We start from the raw sequence: 17,207 nt of genomic DNA, 5'->3' as shown, positions 1-17,207 counted from the left end.
TCCGAAGCATTGTGGAGCAGCCATCAGCTACACAAATAAACGAAAACGGAAGCCTCTGCAGTAATCATAGCGAGGGAAGGGTTAGCAAGGACCATAATACCCAGAATGTGTAAGGAGAGCGACTGGTGCGCAAGACGCTGACAGTCGACAGAAAGAGGCATGGGTTTATTAAGAGAGAAATAGACAGAGAGAAAGACAGACAGAAAGAAATAAACCCAACAAGGATATTTCTTCCATCAACCGGCCGTCTATTACGGGAAACATCAACTTAGTCAGCCTATTTGAGGAGAGGGTGCTCATTTGACTTTATGAAGCAAACAAAAAAAAAAGTGTTAATTCAAATAAAATAAATCTGCATCACAATAGTATCTAGAGAAGCAGCTCGGCAATCAAGAGACAGTAAACAAGTCAGGACTTGTCAGTCGAGAGAGAAGGCGTGTCTAGAGAAGTCCTGCGCAGCTGTGAGCAGCGGGCACTGACTCAGCGAAACAAAACGAGTGTGGAAAGCAGAGAGGCTGGAAGCGCATCGCAGGAACCCCGTGCTGTCCTCTCCATACCCCGGGTCCTGTAAACCCAGAGGAGGCAAGAGCGCGACTGAGGAACACACATATACTTCTAGACACACACAAACAGCAACAACCTCCGTGCAACCGCACTTTCATGTAACCCCCGGTAAGCCTGCAAAATCCAGTCTATTCTGCAAAGCTGGGCTTCTGTGTGAAGTTCTCGTGTAACAGTCGCGCTGGATAGACGGGCGTCAGATGAGCTTTATTCTGTCTTTTGCGGGATAGCAAAGTGAAAAGTGCATTTTCACTGTGCATTAAGGTGCTTGACGTAACATCGCTGGAGCCCCTGTGTGCTTTTTAACATTTCATTTTAACATTCTGATTTTCTTTTTTAAACAGGGTGTTATGAATACGCAATGTGATTGAAAGACATCACGTCGAAATCTTTTTTTTTTTTTTTGGTTCTGTTTTAGCAGTGCTGGGAGTTGTTGGCTGCGCGTAGCACTGCGTGCGGTAGATTTGTGCATTATTTACCCAGGCGGCAGGGGGAGCCTTTTTGCGCATCTCACCTGTGCTACCCGTGCAGGTTCTTTGTGTCCGAGGCGATGACTGCAGGTTGGTAGCAGCGTGGCTGATGTTGCGTGTGATTTTAGTCTTGCTTGCCGGTGAATTGCATGCGTCTGTTATGGTCACACGCCAGCTGAATCTCTTACGTAACACAATGGTTTTCTACGCTGGATGACATTATTATTATTATTATTATTAGATGTGTGTTTGTATGTATTTTTTTTAAATCGTGTTTTATGTTATGCACAGTCTGTTCAATTCACTTGCTGTATACATTTATTTATTGGGCGAATTTAAGACAGGCAGCTAACGTTATACGCACCGAGAAAACGACAGCTACATGTATAGTTGAGTTTGTCATTTTTCAGTCGTGGAGGTAAGGTTGTCGTTGCCGCTTGACCAGTGTTACAAACAAAAAGTAAAGCTTAATCGCTTAATTTAATTACACGGCCGCTTCACCCCCCCCCCCAAAGAAATCGGATCGCCCGTAGTCGTGCTTATGAGTGCTTATGAGAGCGGTACTTAGGGGCCAGAATCCGGCCACCTGTGTGTGTGTGTGTGTGTGTGTGTGTGTGTGTGTGTGTGTGTGTGTGTGTGTGTGTGTGTGTGTGTGTGTGTGTGTGTGTGTGTGTGTGTGTGTGTGTGTGTGTGTGTGTGTGTGTGTGTGTGTGTGTGTGTGTGTGTGTGTGTGTGTGTGTGTGTGTGTGTGTGTGTGTGTGTGTGTGTGTGTGTGTGTGTGTGTGTGTGTGTGTGTGTGTGTGTGTGTGTGTGTGTGTGTGTGTGTGTCTGTGTCTGTGTGTGTGTGTGTGTGTGTGTGTGTGTGTGTGTGTGTGTGTCTGTGTGTGTGTGTGTGTGTGTGTGTGTGTCTGTGTGTGTGTGTGTGTGTGTGTGTGTCTGTCTGTGTGTGTGTGTGTGTGGTGTGTGTGTGTGTGTGTGTGTGTGTGTGTGTGTGTGTGTGTGTGTGTGTGTGTGTGTGTGTGTGTCTGTGTGTGTGTGTGTGTGTGTGTGTGTGTGTGTGTGTGTGTGTGTCTATGTGTGTGTCCGAGTACAAAGTCGAGAAGGAACTCGACAGGGATCTGTTTACAAACAAACCAACGAGGAGGGCTCGCTGCTGCCGCCTAGCGGTCATGTGGAGAAGAGGCTGCTGACATAATCGGGCGATTTAAAAAAAAAAAAAAAAAAAAAAAATCGCACACACACACACACACACACACAACACACACACACACACACACACACCCACTGACACACAAACACACACACACAAACACACACAAACAAACACAAACACACAAACACACACACACACACCACTGACACACACAAACACACAAACACACACACACACACACACACACACACACACACACACACACACACACACACACACACACACACACACACACACACACACACACACACACACACACACACACACACACACACACACACCTACGGTTATTTGGCAGACTGCCCGTCTGTTTGTTATCAAGACAGAAATTACTAACCCGCCTGTCTGTCGCTGTCTGGCTTGAAATAAATAAACCTTTCATGCATGACACATTGAAAATACCTGGGGGGAAAAAAAAGTCGTTTTTGGACGCATAGTAAATATATTTTTCATTGAATGTATATAAGACTAGAAGAGGGTTTTTCTCTTTCTACATGAGGTCACTGTGTATGATAGGGTTAATTGACAGGTTTGTGAATAGTCTGACAAAAGACTCAGGGCTTCTCTAGTGACACTTTGAAACTGGTATGCAGTGCCCTGGGAATGATTAGAGAAGGAATACAGCTGGACTTGTCAGAGTGTTTAACAGCCTGTCCCCCTTTCTCTTCTGCGCAGGACCAGGTGCCCCCCCCATGGCCCGAGCTCTGAAGGACGGAATGCAAGGCAAGGAGGCGTTGCCGGGGGGCAACCCGGTGAACTGTGGAGGAGCGGGAGGGGGCAGCTCAGCAGTCAGAATGGAATCGCTTCGACGTCGAAGCAATCACCCCTTAATGACGGGGTACCAGCAATGCCGTCGCTCCCTGTGGACGCACAGCGGCCCCGACGAGATGGGCACACAGCCCCCCCTCACCCAGCAAGGCACCCCTGCGCCACTCTGCAGCGCGCCACACCAGAGCTGTAAGTAAAGAAAGCACTGCTTACACACAGCCAAGGATCACGCTGCAGAATGAACTCATTCTGCTTCATGAGGTCGATCGAAACCAGTCAGAGCGCAGCAAGGCTGACGCGGCAAAGTCAGACAACCAATGAGAATGCGGTTGACGGCGCACACCAGGGTTTGTGATTGGTCGCTACGGTTCAGAGCTGTTGTCTGTGTGGGCGCAGGTGGCTGATGGTTTTGTGGTGAGGCCTGTCCTGTTCGTTAGGTATTTTGTGTGTGTGTGTGTGTGTTTTTTTTCTTCTTCAAAGGGCTTGTTCGTTGCAACAGGACACTGAAGTTCTGCTGACTTTGTTTTATTTTTTTAACCAGTGTGTGATGTTTGGCTCGGGCAGGTCCAGACTTGTTCTAGAGAACCAGCTTCCGCTCCAAGCAGCAGTATGAACAGGTTTCAATAACAGTATACTTCATTGAGGGGAGCTCTGAACCCCAGGACTGGCAGGAGCAGCAGCAGCAGGGCTAGTGTGAGTTTCTAACCCTGCTCAAACTCCTGGCTCCTGATCATTGCAATATTAATAATACTAGACTTCATTGAGGGGAGCTCTGAACCCCAGGACTGGGTGCAGCAGCAGCAGGGCTAGTGTGAGTTTGTAACCCTGCTCAAACTCCTGGCTCCTGATCATTTCAATATTAATAATAATAGACTTCATTGAGGGGAGCTCTGAACCCCAGGACTGGGTGCAGCAGCAGCAGCAGGGCTAGTGTGAGTTTCTAACCCTGCTCAAACTCCTGGCTCCTGATCATTGCAATATTAATAATACTAAACTTCATTGAGGGGAGCTCTGAACCCTAGGACTGGGTGCAGCAGCAGCAGGGCTAGTGTGAGTTTCTAACCCTGCTCAAACTCCTGGATCCATGGGAATCTTTTAGCACTTCCTGTTGACATCTGCAAACCCCCCCCCCCTCCTGTCCCATAATCCTCCTGGTCGCACAGCCAATGGGCAACACCCGTTTGTTACTGGACAGGCCTGCAGTTGCCCTGGCAACAGGCCAGAAGCTTACGCCGTGCTTCAGTAAAACAAAGCCGCATGCAAGAAAGGAAACAATAGCAAAGCCAGCGAGCCAATCCAAAGTGGATCGTAGTGATCTTCAGAGAACAGTGACTCTGTGTGACAACATTCTCGCAAGCCCTTTAAAAAGCAAACAAGTCTCAAGAGCCGTCTGAGGAGGGACTGGGAGGGAGGGAAGCAGTGTGGCTCTAGTGGTTAGAGCTGAGGAGGGACTGGGAGGGAGGGAAGCAGTGTGGCTCTAGTGGAGCTGAGGAGGGACTGGGAGGGAGGGAAGCAGTGTGGCTCTAGTGGAGCTGAGGAGGGACTGGGAGGGAGGGAAGCAGTGTGGCTCTAGTGGAGCTGAGCTGAGGGACTGGGAGGGAGGGAAGCAGTGTGGCTCTAGTGGAGCTGAGGAGGGACTGGGAGGGAGGGAAGCAGTGTGGCTCTAGTGGAGCTGAGGAGGGACTGGGAGGGAGGGAAGCAGTGTGGCTCTAGTGGAGCTGAGGAGGGACTGGGAGGGAGGGAAGCAGTGTGGCTCTAGTGGTTAGAGCTGAGGAGGGACTGGGAGGGAGGGAAGCAGTGTGGCTCTAGTGGAGCTGAGGAGGGACTGGGAGGGAGGGAAGCAGTGTGGCTCTAGTGGAGCTGAGGAGGGACTGGGAGGGAGGGAAGCAGTGTGGCTCTAGTGGAGCTGAGGAGGGACTGGGAGGGAGGGAAGCAGTGTGGCTCTAGTGGAGCTGAGGAGGGACTGGGAGGGAGGGAAGCAGTGTGGCTCTAGTGGAGCTGAGGAGGGACTGGGAGGGAGGGAAGCAGTGTGGCTCTAGTGGAGCTGAGGAGGGACTGGGAGGGAGGGAAGCAGTGTGGCTCTAGTGGATCTTATTATATCAAGAACAAATGGCCAATCTGGAACACAATCACGCATATTAATTACAAACGATAAACAAAAGAGATGCGTTAAGATTAACACCTTTTAAAAAGCGCACACTTCTTCCTTTGAAACGTCTTTTTAAAACGATGATTATTATCATAATTATTATAACCCAGAAAGGTGTTGCGCTCATCAGCAGTCTGTGAAGTGTGCAGTCCAAAAAAAACCAACGGCTGTATTCGCAGAATAACAGATTATTATTATTATTATTATTATTATTAATAATATACCAAATTGTTTAGTATTTTGCGTCGACTCTTTGTTCCTGTACGGCGCTTTGAGACGTTCGCTCTACGTAAAGCTCTATATTTTTTGTTTATTTGGCAGATGCCATTTTCCAAGGCGACTTACAGGTGTTACAGAGCAATGCAAAGTTACAGTGCAAATTTTTAAACTGTTTTTTTTTAAATATTGTAGTTTACACAGCAGGTGCAAATATTACTGGAACACCAGGTAAGATTCAGTATTGTGATGGCATGCAGTAATAATAATTGCATTTGATTTTACTGTATAACTGAGAGACGCATTGCCAATGGTCTCGCTGTTTTTTTCTGTAGCGGACGCTTGTTCTCGGGACCAGCAGAGGAGTCCCAGCTTGAGGGATGTCCATGCTCTGCCTGACATGCTGCAGAGGAACCAGCGCCCCCTGGCTGACATGCCCCAGAACTGCAGCCCCGCCTCCTCGGATCAGGGAGAGGAGGAAGACTTGTCAGGAATGGTTGCCGAGCAACTGAGAATCATCGGGGATGAGATGAATGAGATCTACCAGCAGAGGAGGGTAAGGGCCAGGGATAGACTGGTCTGTGTGTGTGTCTGTGTGTGTGTGTATTTGTGACTGTAATTGTATCATCAAAATGTAAAGAAACTCGAAAATGAAGAAGCGGATTCCATTTGCACAACGCAAAGCTGCACTCCAGTAAATCAGCAGAGAGAGAGCGAGAGAGAGCGCGAGAGACACACAGAGAGAGAGAGAGAGAGAGAGAGAGAAGGAGAGACAGAGACAGACAGTCTGTTTTGATCCTGCGTTTGAGATAAGACTGTTTACTTTATCAGCTGGAAAAGCCAGATCTACAGCTATGGCTGCCAACCACACCCCCTCCCCCTCCCTCCACCTCCCTCTTTTCTATTTTTAGTGGTGACTCAGAACAGCTGGTCTTGTTGGTGTCTCCTGACTCCTGTCACCACAGACAGAGAAGTTCCCTCCTACAGCACGGCACAGCACAGCACAGGCCAAAAGTTTAGCACCCCTCCCCATAAAATTAACAAATAATAAAGTCGAATGAAAAGTGCTGAAGAATGTGATGTTAATATATTGAATTACACACCGCTTTGTAGTTTTCCCAGATACTTAATGAAAAACTGACAACATTTGAAAAATGTGACATTTCGAAATCTAACTTGAAATACTGTGCTGCTATTGTGGCTCCCAGTAGACTTTTTTGCGATATCGTTTTGTAGTTTCCTTGATCACATGATGTTAAATAATAAATTATATATATATATATATATATATATATATATATATATATATATATATATATATATATATATAGTTATGTCTCCAAAAATTCTAGGTAATGCAAAACTTTTGGCCATAGTTGTATATAGCAGGGATGGGAATAAGACTCCTATTGCAGAGCAGTGTCACCCAGTCCAGGTTTTACTTGATCAGCCCCCAGTGTGTACAGATAACATGCTCAGCTGTGTCTTATTAAACTGCTAACTAAAACCAGGAATGGAGCAAACCGCTATGCAATAAGGAAGCCTGTTTCCATCTGTGATATCACTGAAAAGATGGAGAAGGTGGACGAACACGCTAGCAACATAGCAAGCTCAGGTGTGTCCCTTCTCCTGCACTGTCTGTGCGACAGACTCCCTGACATGGCAAAGATCTCACAGGAATGCAGTTCACTGCGGAGCTCGTCAAAGATAGATAGCCAACGCTTAATCATGCGCTAAAACCAGGCCTCTCTGTTTAGTAAAATGATACGCTTGGATGTGAATTGTTCAGCGATAGACGGACTGGGGGCTGGGGGGTGGCATGGGGGGGTATTTAAGTGAAGAGGTATTGACCAGTCTGTATTGTTTTCTGTCTTGCAGAATGAAGCGCAGGGCTGGCTCCACTGGGGAGCCGTGTGGAGAGGACTGTACAACTTCATCTCACAGACTCTGAATACTGGCTACCTGCCTGGGCTTCGATAGACAAGGGGAGAGGGAAGAGGGGAGAGGGGAGAGAGGGGAGAGAGGGGGGCTGGCTCCCTGCTCATACACTCCTGAAAACTCGTACGTGAATTCCGCTGGTCCGGATATTTTTCCTAAAACAGTTCAAACAGTGGTGTGTGTGCGTTTTTTTTTTTTTTTTTTTTAAATCCTGTTTGTTTTTTGATTGTGAGCCGTTTCCTGCCCTTCATCAGCGCGGTACAGGGGCGATTTCCTTTTTTTTTTTTTTTTTTTTTTTTAAAGAAATGTTATGAATTTTCTTTCATCAGGAAGCATAATTCTACATACCGATTATGAAAAAATAAAATAAAACACATTACATTTTTTATTTATTTTATTTATTAAACTTGTTTTTGGGGGCATTATTTATAGTTCATACATATATCAGCAGAACTGATCAATTCTACTGCATTCCTTATGACTGAGTTCTGAACGTTACTTACAAATAAAACAATAAAGACTGAAGTGGGGTTCGGGACCGGACGAAACACCCCTTAAAGCTGTGCAAAATCCCAATGGCATGACTGTGCCCTTAGTGCCATCACACTGATTCAGTCCCGCAGTCTGTTCACTTCTCTGGATGAAGGTTTTAGGTTAGCCCTGTACATAATTGTCAGTTTAAAAAAAAAAAAAAAAAAAGAAAGTGTACATTGACTGTTTCGACTTTTCTATGAATTTTGTACATCTTTTCCAATAAAGGTTGAAAATACGAGTTCCTGCAGTTTGTATTGAATCTGTTGTTTGCGTATAAAAAGGGGGTTTGAGGATGGGCAGAAATGAAATGCATTGGCACTTCTCCTAATTACAGCCCCAGGAAAGTCAACGAAATGTAAAGCACAGCCAAACTGCAGTGTGTGTGTGTGACTCTGCACGTCTTTGTGTGTGTGTGTGTGTGTGTGTGACTCTGCACGTCTTGTGTGTGTGTGTGTGTGTGTGTGTGTGTGTGTGTGACTCTGCACGTCTTTGTGTGTGTGTGTGTGTGTGTGACTCTGCACGTCTTTGTGTGTGTGTGTGTGTGACTCTGCACGTCTTTGTGTGTGTGTGACTCGTCATGTCTCTGTGTGTGTGTGTGACTATGCACGTCTTTGTGTGTGTGTGTGTGTGACTCTGCACGTCTTTGTGTGTGTGTGACTCGTCATGTCTCTGTGTGTGTGTGTGTGTGTGTGTGTGATGCACGTCTTTGTGTGTGTGTGTGTGTGTGTGACTGCACGTCTGTGTGTGTGTGTGTGTGTGACTCTGCACGTCTTTGTGTGTGTGTGTGTGACTCGGCATGTCTCGGTGTGTGTGTGTGTGACTCTGTGTACCTCTCATTGCCTGTGAATGTCTATGGAGAGAGACTCTTGGAATGGAAATGACTCTGGCGCCCTGAAGGCGGCACTAAGTTTGCATGGACAGGAAGAAGGCTCCCATTGCATAGCGGTTTGATCCATCCCTGGATTTTACGATGTGCTAAAGAGACAACGAGAGAAGTAATAAAATGACTGCACCTGGGGCAGTGGTGATGGCTCATCAGAGAATCACATGCCAGTCTGTGTCTGACGCCGCAGCTCTGAGTCATGATAACAACTGCAAAACTGACTACTGACTTCCCCAGCATACCCCTTAGAAAAGATCACACACTCTGCATCAACCAAACTGTGCTTTACAATGCTTCCCAATGCTTTACCAGACCTGTCTGTGCTTTACAATGCTTCCCTATGCTTTACCAGACCTCTCTGTGCTTTACAATGCTTCCCTATGCTTTACCAGACCTCTCTGTGCTTTACAATGCTTCCCTATGCTTTACCAGACCTCTCTGTGCTTTACAATGCTTCCCTATGCTTTACCAGACCTCTCTGTGCTTTACAATGCTTCCCTATGCTTTACCAGACCTCTCTGTGCTTTACAATGCTTCCCTATGCTTTATCAGACCTCCCTGTGCTTTACAATGCTTCCCTATGCCTTACCAGATCTCCCTGTGCTTTACAATGCTTCCCTATGCCTTACTAGATCTCTCTGTGCTTTGCAATGCTTCCCTATGCTTTACCAGACCTCCCTGTGCTTTACAATGCTTCCCTATGCTTTACCAGACCTCCCTGTGCTTTACAATGCTTCCCTATGCTTTGCCAGACCTCTCTGTGCTTTACAATGCTTCCCCATGCTTTGCCAGACCTCTCTGTATGCTTTATCATGCTTTCACTGTGGTGTGTATTATACTGCACTAGGATTTTACTATGGGACATGTCTACAAGGGTACATTTAGAGTAAAAGGTTTTTAATTTAAACTCGATGGCCTGGCTGGTTCCTAATGTTACCTGTTGTGAAACCATCCTCTTAACCTATTGCAAGGTCAGTGCAACCAATCAATAAAGAAATGGGGAGCCCTCCCTTCATTTTTTTGCCCAAACATTTGCATGTGAAATTAACCTTACACGTGCTACTGTATAAACAATACATCAGACCTCTGTATTTGACTTGCAAATCTTTATTAACAGATAACAGAAACACAAAAACCCACTGTTGATACAAGAAATACTAATGCCTTTCTGATGTGCAACGGGAAATCAACGTCACTCACACATAGACATTCACAGGCAATGAGAGGTGCACAGAGTCACACACACACACACACACTACACTGCACTGCAGTGGGTACGCGTGGTTCCGAGTTTGTTTTGAGGGGTACGTGTGGTTCTGGGTTTGTTTTGAGGGGTACGCGTGGTTCTGGGTTTGTTTTGAGGGGTACGCATGGTTCTGGGTTTGTTTTGAGGGGTTCGTTTGGGTTTGTTTTGAGGGGTTCACGTGGTTCTGGATTTGATTTGAGGGGCTCGCGTGGTTTGGGTTTGATTTGAGGGGCTCGCGTCGTTGTTTTTGTTTTGAGGCGCTCGCGTCGTTGTTTTTGTTTTGAGGGGTTCTTGTGGTTTGGGTTTGGTTTGAGGGGCTCGCGTGGTTCTAGGTTTGTTTTGAGGGGTTTGTGTGGTTCTAGGTTTGTTTTGAGGGGCTCGTGTGGTTTGGGTTTGATTTGAGGGGCTCGCGTGGTTGTTTTTGTTTTGAGGGGTTTGTGTGGTTTGGGTTTGTTTTGAGGGGTACGCGTGGTTCTAGGTTTGTTTTGAGGGGTACGCGTGGTTCTGTTTTTACTGGACCCCAGGCAGCCCACCACACCACTGCCCTTCCTCCCATCAAAGAAGAAGAAATTCCTGTGAGGAGCACCCCTCTGAGGGAGAGCCTGGAAAAAGAGCGAACAATAATCATAATCACAACAACATTCATAACAAACCCACTAATAATAACCCTATTGATAACAATAATGACATTTAGAATGAGAATAGCAATAATATTGCGACTAACAGCTTAACACCAGGGCTGATCAGGCTCGAGGTAAAACCTGGAATGGGTGACACTGCTATGCAATAGGAGTCTTATTTCCATCCCTGGACCACTGCTACTAAATAATAAAGTAAAACACATCTGCCTCCCAGGGGACGTGAACCTGAAATTAAAAAGCGCAGCGTAACCGTTACCTTGACTACCTACTGCGAAGGAAGAAATTAATAGACATCAATAACAGACAGCACTGCCGTCAGCCAGGGATGGGAATACGACTCCTACTGCGCATCAGTGGAAAAAGTATCTTACACAAGCTGGGATCCCAGTACAGCCCAGTACAGCCCAGTACAGCCCAGTGCAGCCCAGGACAGTCCAGTACAACCCAGTACAGCCCAGTGCAGCCAAGTACAGCCCAGTACAGCCCAGTACAACTCAGTACAGCCCAGTGCAGCCCAGTGCAGCCCAGGACAACCCAGTACAACCCAGTACAGCCCAGTGCAACCCAGGACAGTCCAGTACAACCCAATACAGCTCAGCATAGCCCAGTATAGTTTAGTATAGCTCAGGATAGCCCAGTACAGCCCAGTGCAGCCCAGGACAGTCCAGTACAACCCAGTACAGCTCAGCATAGCCCAGTATAGTTTAGTATAGCTCAGCATATCCCAGTACAGCCCAGTACAGCCCAGTACAGCCCAGTGCAGCCCAGGACAGTCCAGGACAGTCCAGTACAACCCAGTACAACCCAGTACAGCTCAGCATAGCCCAGTAGAGTTTAGTATAGCTCAGCATAGCCCAGTACAGCCCAGTATAGTCCAGTACAGCCCAGTACAGCTCAGTACAGCCCAGTTCCTACAGCAGTACACAGCAGAGACGAACTGGAATCTCTCTTCAGAAAAAAACAATATAAAAATAACTCTGCTGCTGCATTTGCAAGTCAAATTCGGGAACGCTTCTCTTGTCGATGCCTCTATGGAATTTGCCTATCAACTCAAGACAGACAAACACACATTTGGAGTCGATGCGCAACCCCCTTGAGTCGGCAGTTCATGTTTCTGATCCTTGTTTTAAAAACCCTGCAGCTCCAGGCAGCAATGTCGTTTTCAGACGATTCATCCCAGTTCAGAAATCCGATGGAAGACTGCTTGTGTCTGCGCGTCTGGCTGCCTGCGTCTCTCTCTCTCTCTGTCTCTGTCCCTCCTCAACTCCACACTCGCTCCCTGCAGCTCAGAGTCCTCCCCCACAGTCTCCGGGACAGCATCTCTGCCCTTGTCCGTGTGGAATTTCAGGAGCACTGAACGACAGGAAGGAAGAGTCCAGGTTTTGCTACAGGCCACAGTGTACAGGTAACAAGTTCAGGTGTGTCTTAGTGAACTCATCGTAAAACCAGGAATGGATCACACTGCTATGCAATGGCAGTCTGAACAAGCAAGTCAATACCATCCGCCCTCCATGGTCTTAACTGTAAATCACTGAGCTATCACTGTGACGAGAGTTCACCATGACGTTCGTCAACATGTACAAAATAGTGAATCCAGAAAACAGTGTGAAAACAGTGACAACCTCCCCTTCGCCAGCGAGAGAGTAAACAGTGTGTAAACATCTGAAGAGTTCTTTATATAATACACACAGATTCTTTTCTATCTGCACTCGCTATGTAGCCAACCCAGAGCTAGAGCACTGGAGGACAATGCAGCTCCATCCAGGTTACAAGCTACGGTGGGGGGGGGGGGGGGGGGGGGGGGGGGGGGAGTCGCTGGTGCGCCGTGAGCCAAGGACACCCTGGCCGTCCTAACATTCCCCCCCCCCCCACGCGGGAAAAACTGGCCGATCGCCGCCCCCTGGGAGCTTTTTTGATTTTTATTAGATATTTTTCTTCACATTTCTAAAAGCGACTTCCTGCTACATTCGAGGCAAATCAAAACTCAACAAACAAGACTAAAGATATGAACTTGAGGTAAAGAGAAAAAAGTCATTCCCCTCTGCCCAGGGACATGATAATCCAGGAGCCATGCTTTTTTGGGAAAACAAGAGAGCAGTTTAATATGCAACACGCTCCCTCTCTTTCCTCCCTCCCCTCTCCCCCCTCCACCAGCCCCTTGGGGCCCAGACACATTTCCATGACCCTCAGACTGTTACACAAACAGAAACTTGAGGTAAGAACTACGAGAAAACAAAACACACCCTTCGAAAAGTTTAACACCTTTGTTTTTTTAATATGCTGTACCAGACCTCTCTGTGCTTTACAATGCTTCCCTATGCTTTACCAGACCTCTCTGTGCTTTACAATGCTTCCCTATGCTTTATCAGACCTTTCTGTGCTTTACAATGCTTTCCTATGCTTTATCAGTCCTCTCTGTGCTTTACAATGCTTCCCTATGCTTTACCAGACCTCTCTGTGTTTTACAATGCTTCCCTATGCTTTACCAGACCTCTCTGTGCTTTACAATGCTTCCCTATGCTTTACCAGACCTCTCTGTGCTTTACAATGCTTCCCTATGCTTTACCAGACCTCTCTGTGCTTTACAATGCTTCCCTATGCTTTACCAGACCTCTCTGTGCTTTACAATGCTTCCCTATGCTTTACCAGACCTCTCTGTGCTTTACAATGCTTCCCTGTGCTTTACCAGACCTCTCTGTGCTTTACAATGCGTCCCTATGCTTTACCAGACCTCTCTGTGCTTTACAATGCTTCCCTGTGCTTTACCAGACCTCTCTGTGCTTTACAATGCTTCCCTATGCTTTACCAGACCTCTCTGTGCTTTACGAGACAGTAGCTGCTTTCATTACACAGATGCAGAACCGCAGTGGAACACCAGCGTTTCCTGGTCCGCTCTTGAAACTTTCACTGAACTACTGCAGATCGCTCTCCAACCCTTTCCGATGACACCTCGCTTCCTGCGGACACCTGTCAGTCAGCAGCGTCGCTCGGTTACGCCTCACTAGTCCCCGCCCACTCTCACTTTCCACACAGGACAGAGTGGTGGAAAGAAACGCATGACCGAAACAAACAGCACCACGGCTCTGAGATGTTCTCACTGCAATCACAGCACGACCGTTTGCTGAAACTGCACTCAGTTACAATGCGAAGCGAAGCCGCGACGTCGTCACAGAAACACTGTCTGTGCAAATCAGTAAAAAAGGAACCTCTTGTTCCTCATATCTGGGGTCAGTGCTATTATTAGCACCGAAGACAAACGAGTTTAACCTTTAAATAAACACATTTAAAAAAAAAACAACAGAAACTCAGGAAACAGCTTTCTGCTGAAATCATCTCTGTGGGAATAAGAACTACAAGATTTTTGAAAACAGGAGTAACACACACACACACACATAACTATATATATATATATATATATAAATATAGTTAAGGGTGAAACCTGGTGGTCTGGGGGGGTCTAGTTTTGCCTGGGGCAATCTAGTTGTCTCATGAAGCACTTCTGTGCGAACCCAACGTTACCCTTTATTTCGGCACTCGCCCGTGTCCAATCAGGCTACCCTACATTGGTCCAGAACCTGAAAAAGACGACTGGGCGAAACCTGTTTTGTCAACAGTTTTCACTGAATTTCGGGGCTACCCTGGTCAAGTCTAGTCTCGTAGAAACGCTTCGAATCCAGTTGTGCCTGTGCCAGTCATTTGGGCGAGTCTAGTTTAGAATTTCTACACTCTCCTCTGCCAGCTTCCAAGTGCGTGCCGGGGTACCTGCCTTGTCTTTGTTATTTGCTTATTTAGGGTTTCTTTGCTTGGGAAGGGGTTCTTTGCTTGGGAAATACTAACCAGGGCTATCAGTATACATCATAATGTAACATTATGAGTGTGTGTGTGTGTGTGTGTGTGTGTGTGTGTGTGTGTGTGTGTGTGTGTGTGTGTAGATATGGTTCAAATCCAGACACCTGCATAGCATTTAAACATTCATAAAAACATGTCTAAAGCACACCCCTAATAACACACACAGGAGATTCAGATACATTCCTGAGTGTGTGTTGATTGGTGGTAGCTATGGGATATTCAGATTACTCTATAGCTCTCCAACATGTTGCATTGTAAGTTGAATCAATCTATATATATATATATATATATATATATATATATATATATATATATATATATATATATATATATATATATACACAACCACACACACACACACACACACACAAACAAACACACACTTGTTCTAAGTCCACGTCCCTGTATTGGTGGCAGCGGTGGGATATTTGACTCACGGGAGCTCCCTAGCTCTCCTTCACATTACACAGGTAGAAAAGCGCAGGTGTCAGCACAGCGTACCTTGCAGGAGGAGGTAGTCTGGAGGCGTGAGTTTGAGGGAGGACTTTGCTTTCTCGCTCAACCAATCACCTTCCAGAAACTGGCCGTCTTGCCGAGGGGGTGAGGGTGGGGAGGAAGGAAAAGATTTTATGTTAAGTAAAATATATTCTACAGTAGCACTGAAATGAAGGATCCATAATAACACTGCCCTGGACCATCGCAATGCAATTGCTGTAATTACTAATATTATGACTTATTTCATTCACCATTATTTTTATCATCAATCATTATTATTGTCACCAGCATCAACACGCTGTTTTTTCCATTTAAAATGTAAACCCGGCAGGGCTTAAAAGACATGAGACAAACAGAAGAGAAGAGAGAGAGAGAGAGAGAGAGAGAGAGAGAGAGAGAGAGAGAGAGAGAGAGAGAGAGAGAGAGAGAGAGAGAGACAGAAGGTGCTCCGAGGGCAGGCTCCTCACCTTCAGGGTCGTCTCTTTTGGTTCCAGCTTGGGTTTCTTGGCCTCAGGCTTGTCGCTCCTCTCTGGTTTCACCACTTTGGGCTTCTCTCTGAAAACCAAACGCTAAACCATTTCAGGGTTCAATGATATGAAATGGTCTATACTGGTAAACAGCACACCTAAAGTCAAATGCAAAAAGTGGACCCTGTGTAAATTCTAGCATGCACAACCTTGATAGGAAATAAGACTCCCGTTGCATAGCGGTTTGATCCATTACTGGTTTCACTATGATCAAGCTGGTAGTAAAACCTGAAATGAGCAACACTGTTGTGCAGCAGGAGTCTTGTTCCCACCCCTGCAGTGATGGACTGTCTGTTATTACATGAGCCACGTCCAGGACAGAGAACACGAAGCCGTGGTACCCAAACACGTCCCCGGTGAAAAACTCAACTGAGGCTTGGTTTTACCTCTCCTCAGAATATTGCTGGGTTTATTACCTGGGGAGGGGAGAGGAGCGGCAACAAGATAAGACAGTGATGTTTAATTCCAAATGCATTTGAAGTGAAGTAAACATTTCAATGGGGGTCGTTGTTGATTTCCTTTATTTAATTGGAATTCCAACTGACCGGACGACCGTAAGGGCTCTGCATTAACACACTCGCGTTTTCAGCATTGCTCTCCCTATGTGCAAGTCAGATAAACAAACAGGGATCACCGTGTACAATAGCAGGAACTGGTTGGTACGCTAGACACCTATAACGAATGAGATAACTCTATCGAAATCGCCCTGCAGGCTGAACTCTGACTATCTCAGCGAAGCCCGTTCCTTTGACAGCCCTTGTTTTTGAACGAACTCGTTTCTGACTTTGATCTATTGCCTGTGGTCGGGGCTGATAACGCCTGCGTTGTGCACAGGAGAGGAGTCCTAGTTCCTTATCCCAGAACTTCACTCGCAAACGGGTGTAGCAGGGACCACCCAAAAACAGAGCCACGGGACAGGCCCATGCAATCTGAGGAAGAGCTGTCAGAAAAAAACGATCCCAGCTACGTTCTCGAAGCTGCTCAATCCCAAACTGTTTTTTTTGGTTTTTTTTTGTCTGAAAAAGGACAAAACACACGAATTGCTAACCCTAAATCGAACAAGAAAAGATCTCAGAGTGCTGGCGGTTAGCTGTGCAATTACAGCTGCTGTAAATGCATCCAAAAGGTTTCATTAACAGCTATTCACTTGAACCCGTTTATTGTGCAATACGAATAAAAATAAAAGGGATCTACTTTTTTTTTTTTGAATGTCAACACTGGTTACTGTGCGCCTGCAAAGCGCTGCTGTGACGATCATTTTGCAGCTTTCTTGTCATTTCTGTGCCCTGTCCCCACCAGCCAAGGTGCTGCAAGCTACCCCCCCCAGTCCCCCCCAGTTTATTGCCAGGCAGACAGCTGGGGAAACGGGCACGGAGCTCTGGGATTGTGAGTCACGTGTCCTACACCCCCTTTCTCTCGCTCACTCTGAACTTTGTCAGTTGTAATAGCCCTGCCCCCCCCCCCCCCCTTCCTGTAAACCGTCAGACTTCCTTCCCCAGAAAATAATAACAATACTAAGAATAATAATATGATTTGGTTGACGCACAGACACTGAACTGCTCCCTCCCTAAGAGAAAGGGTGCTTTTAAACGCTTCATTGTAAAGGAGCGCAAGCGCCATCCAGTGGCTCTCTGTGGATTCGCGGTGCGCATCAAAACAACTTCAGCTCCGACGGCGCAATCGTTTTTGCTGCGGGCGTCGGTGATCAGTTGTGATC

The 17,207-nt window shown here is 46.6% G+C and overlaps 1 protein-coding gene and 1 long non-coding RNA gene across 3 annotated transcripts; one reads left to right on the top strand and one right to left on the bottom strand.

Moving 5' to 3' along the window:
• The first annotated feature begins 342 nt into the window (after positions 1-342).
• LOC121303810 lies at positions 343-8,087 on the top strand. 2 transcript variants are annotated; one of them, XM_041234609.1, is made up of 5 exons: positions 343-672; positions 980-1,121; positions 2,920-3,201; positions 5,713-5,933; positions 7,256-8,087. In XM_041234609.1, exons 2-5 carry the CDS (start codon positions 1,112-1,114, stop codon positions 7,355-7,357), a joined length of 615 nt encoding a protein of 204 aa, XP_041090543.1. In that variant the 5' UTR covers positions 343-672; positions 980-1,111; the 3' UTR covers positions 7,358-8,087. The 2 variants fall into 2 exon arrangements, with proteins under 2 accessions (XP_041090543.1, XP_041090544.1); XM_041234610.1 differs by lacking the exon at positions 980-1,121 and having other exon boundaries at positions 388-672.
• A 3,799-nt stretch (positions 8,088-11,886) lies between these two features.
• Positions 11,887-16,833, bottom strand: LOC121303811. Its single transcript, XR_005947874.1, has 3 exons — positions 15,431-16,833; positions 14,970-15,056; positions 11,887-11,972 (listed from the first exon to the last, which is right to left on the bottom strand). It is a non-coding gene; the product is annotated as an uncharacterized LOC121303811 (long non-coding RNA).
• Positions 16,834-17,207: the final 374 nt, after the last annotated feature.

This window comes from Polyodon spathula, chromosome 35 (assembly GCF_017654505.1).
Source record: "Polyodon spathula isolate WHYD16114869_AA chromosome 35, ASM1765450v1, whole genome shotgun sequence".
In the NCBI taxonomy this organism is placed as follows: Eukaryota; Metazoa; Chordata; class Actinopteri; order Acipenseriformes; family Polyodontidae; genus Polyodon; species Polyodon spathula.
The sequence above is the reverse complement of the archived record's forward strand: the minus strand, read 5'-3'. Positions and strand labels throughout refer to the sequence as shown.

Bases quoted from the DNA above. Each gene is read 5' to 3' on its own strand.
- LOC121303810 (XM_041234609.1), top strand. The intron at 3,202-5,712 runs GTAAGTAAAGAA...TTTTTTCTGTAG, and splicing joins CAGCGCGCCACACCAGAGCT to CGGACGCTTGTTCTCGGGAC. The intron at 5,934-7,255 runs GTAAGGGCCAGG...TCTGTCTTGCAG, and splicing joins AGATCTACCAGCAGAGGAGG to AATGAAGCGCAGGGCTGGCT.